The sequence below is a fragment of the Cyprinodon variegatus genome, unplaced genomic scaffold, assembly GCF_000732505.1.
Source record: "Cyprinodon variegatus isolate N-32 unplaced genomic scaffold, C_variegatus-1.0 Scaffold582, whole genome shotgun sequence".
In the NCBI taxonomy this organism is placed as follows: domain Eukaryota; kingdom Metazoa; phylum Chordata; class Actinopteri; order Cyprinodontiformes; family Cyprinodontidae; genus Cyprinodon; species Cyprinodon variegatus.
Window position 1 is genome coordinate 495,121 of NW_015151035.1, and position 3,808 is coordinate 498,928.

The 3,808-nt window shown below is 45.3% G+C and overlaps 1 protein-coding gene across 1 annotated transcript; it reads left to right on the plus strand.

Annotated features, from left to right (window-relative positions):
- The first annotated feature begins 933 nt into the window (after nt 1-933).
- On the plus strand, nt 934-2,843 carry LOC107095895 (transcription factor AP-1-like). The gene has a single exon (XM_015392262.1). The coding sequence runs from the start codon at nt 1,246-1,248 to the stop codon at nt 2,224-2,226; it is 981 nt and encodes a 326-aa protein (XP_015247748.1). The 5' UTR covers nt 934-1,245; the 3' UTR covers nt 2,227-2,843.
- The last annotated feature ends 965 nt before the right edge of the window (nt 2,844-3,808 follow it).

Sequence of the window (3,808 nt, forward strand, 5' to 3'; positions counted from 1 at the left end):
GACCATGGAGAATTTCTTCGTAAAATTGTCCGTTTACAAACCGCAATCCTGCTTTCGAATAAAACCTACACCCCGCTATAATTACTTTAGTAAGCTGTCCAGACCAATCAAAATGTTTTGCGCAATTGTGCAAACGTTAAAACTATTATGTATTGTGACGTCATCAAAAGGCGCAGGCCCCCGAGTCAATCTGGCAGCCCGAGTCAATCTGGTACCTACACCGGGAATCGAACCTGGAACCACTGTGCAGCCCTTGCCCTACTGGTTCCCCACTAATTTTCTCTGACAAACTTCTGAGGACTGCTGGTATTAAATGGCCTGGTGTCTTACTCTAACCTTACAGCTAGATTATTAGTGGATAATAAAATAACTATATAGCTTTGTATGGCATAAATTATGTAAGATCACTAACTTCAGACCAATGCTACAGCCACAGAACTTTTAAAGAATCTCAGAACTTGTCATGAATGAGTAATCACACATTTTAATAATCTTCTTTTTCCTAAAAGTTTTTAATTTAAATTATTTATAGGTCTACTAAAGTAAAAAAAAAAAAGTGAGATTGTGCTCAAATTTTATTGAATAAAAAATAATAAAAAATAAAATATATTCTTGTAAATGTGAATTGTATTAAAAAGGATTGAATATTAAATCTGCTCCTGCTGTTCCTCCACCGCCTGACAGCAAAAAGAAAAAGCGGGTAACCAAATATTCAAAAACAATACGTCATCCCACAATGCACCGCGCTCACGCTCTCCTTTCTGCATTACCTCATCCCATGATCCACCGCGAGACTCAGAATCTTCTCGGTGGTCGTCTAGGCAACACACGCCTTATCGGGCGGAGATCCCTCCGCCTTCGGACACGCCCCTCAGCCAATGGGAGAACAGGCTCATGACATCATGGTTATTTTTAGAGAGGCCGCGGCAGCAGATAAGCTTTGCTCCACGCTGTCTACCTTACAGTTGTATACAGATCCAGGCAGGAGGAACAAGCTGCTCCGCCGCTGTCAGGAGTCTTTCACGCTGAGACTCGCTACAGCTGTGGACACTGTGGGAAAAAACTCAGACAACTTTTACAGGCCTGCCGTTCAAGAGTGAGAAAAGTAAGTTCTGATTCCTGCTTCGCTCTGAGTTTGGGAGAGTTTTTACGCAAAGAAAAGGACTTTTGGAAGCCAGGAAGGAGACAAGAGAAGTTTGTTTAGTAGAAGACTCTGTCACAGCGTCCCCATCTTCTTCTTCTTCTATGTATACCAAGATGGAAACTACTTTCTATGACGACTCACTCAACGCTTTCTCCCAGAGCGACAACCCCGGCTTCGGATTCAGCAACCCCAAAGCGCTGAAACACAGCATGACGCTCAACCTGTCCGACCCCACCTACGCGCAGAAGCCTCACCTGCGCGCCAAAGCCGGCGACATCCTGACCTCTCCGGACGTGGGGCTGCTGAAGCTGGCCTCCCCGGAGCTGGAGCGGCTCATCATCCAGTCCGGGAACGGGCTCATCACCACCACGCCGACCCCGACCCAGTTCCTGTGCCCGAAGAACGTCACCGACGAGCAGGAGGGCTTCGCGGAGGGCTTCGTCCGAGCTCTGGCCGAGCTGCACCATCAGCACATGCCGGCCACCACTAACGCCTCGGCTCAGCAGGTCAGCGTGAACACCGCGCTGCCGCCGGTGGCATCCGTCGCTGGAGCCTCTGGGTATAATAACACTCCCGCCATGCGCGCAGACTCTCCGGTCTATGAGGACCTGAACACTTTCAACCCGGCGATCAGTACCGTGTCTGCGCCGAGCTACACCACCTCAGCGCCGGCCGTGTCCTTCCCCGCGCCTCCTCCTCCTCCTCAGCTCCCGATCTATGGGCAGCCTTCCCCGGCTCACCTCCCCCGGCTCACGGCGCTCAAGGAGGAGCCGCAGACGGTGCCCGAGATGCCAGGGGAGACCCCTCCACTTTCCCCCATCGACATGGAAAGCCAGGAGCGCATTAAGGCGGAGAGGAAGCGCATGAGGAACCGCATCGCAGCTTCCAAGTGCCGGAAGAGGAAACTTGAGCGGATCTCCAGGCTGGAGGAGAAGGTGAAGACGCTCAAGTCCCAAAACTCGGAGCTGGCGTCCACCGCCAACATGCTGCGGGAGCAGGTGGCCCAGCTGAAGCAGAAAGTGATGAACCACGTCAACAGCGGCTGCCAGCTCATGTTGACGCAGCAGCTGCAGACCTTCTGAGGCGCAGAGGCTGAAGCTGAAAGAGACGGACGCTTCCTGTGATGGTTTGTCTCCCCCGAGAACATCCCGATGGGATTTGGGAGGATGTTGCGGCGACACTGGCAGAATCAGGGGAGCGAGCGCAATGAAGTGCCACGCACTGCCCTGTGGCGCGTCCTGGAAATGGAGCTCAGGACAGTTGGAGCAAACATAAACCAGAGAGGACATGCATCAACTGAACTGAAGATTTTCTTGATTTATCCACTGCTCTGCATGGACTTTGCCATTCCCATCCAAGGAGAAGTTCAGTATTAGGACTTGAGAGACTTTTCTTGCTGTAGCCATATTTTTTGGGCGTGTTGTCAACGCTAAACAAAGTTTTAACAGATGCTGTCGACCTCTGAGTTACAGTTCAAAATACCATTTTCTTAATTGTAAGAAATTAAGTTAGAAAAATCTTCAAGAATTTCTTGTTTTTTTTCTAAAGCTGTTTAATGGGGTTTCACTCATTGCTATATGTATATAAGATCAACTCGGAGTACTTATGTTTACTATTTGTAATAAGGAAACTGTATAATGTTTTTTTTTATTGCTTGTTTTCTGAGCACTTCAGAAATGAAATATTTAAGAAAAAATAAACCAAATGAAATGGAGCAACAGTGTCTGTCTTTCTGTGTGTGTTCTTGTGACAGGAGAAAAAAAGTGGGTGTGCCTTGTCAGGAACACAGGAACAATAAAACATGTTGCAACATGTTCAAGAACTGCTAGTTCTAAGAAGCTGGAGGTAAATTCCATTAGTGTTGGTATTGATCCAGGCCCAGAGATTGGGTTACAGCTGACCGGCCAGGCTCACTTCTATTATACTCTGACTCAGCACATACAGTAGAAGGGTGTTTAATAAAAATACAGAAATTATCTAAAAAAAAAATCCCATATGAAAATATGTATGTGCAAAGTATGATCATTGAAATCTCTAAATCACAACTGAACTGACAGATTGTTTAATTACTGCTGCACCTGTCATCTACAAACACTTTTCTTTCTAAAACAGCAATTTCATCACTTGAAAACAATGCCATAACAATTCTTGTGCAACAGATTAAGGAACTGTAGATTATTTACCCTATCTTATATTTAAAGGCTTAGATATTAGGAGAATAAAGGAACTCTCTACGTAGAAGGACAAACAAGTTATCCTATAAAGAAATCCTCCCATAATAAAATACATATATATATTTTTTTTCAAATAAATAATGACCTGGCTGTTTAGCAAACAGATGATTTTGCCTGCTGTAAACATGCCGCTCCAGTGTTATGTAACTTTTTGTCGCTATTAAATGGTCCCAAATTCTTGTGAATACAATCAACCACTAGATGGCGACAGAGACCGAGATAACTTTCTACTTGCGGCGGCTTGTTTGTTTTAATGGGCCCTCATTTGTTTTTCTTCAATTAAAACCATAATATCCTTTAAAACACAGAAAAAACAACACCCCTAACAAACTTAGGTGTGTTTATTTCATTTTCTTAAAGAGGCAGTTCAGATTTTAAAAAGTTGCAGAAGCACTACTGGTAAACATAACAGATACAAGCAAAAACATCT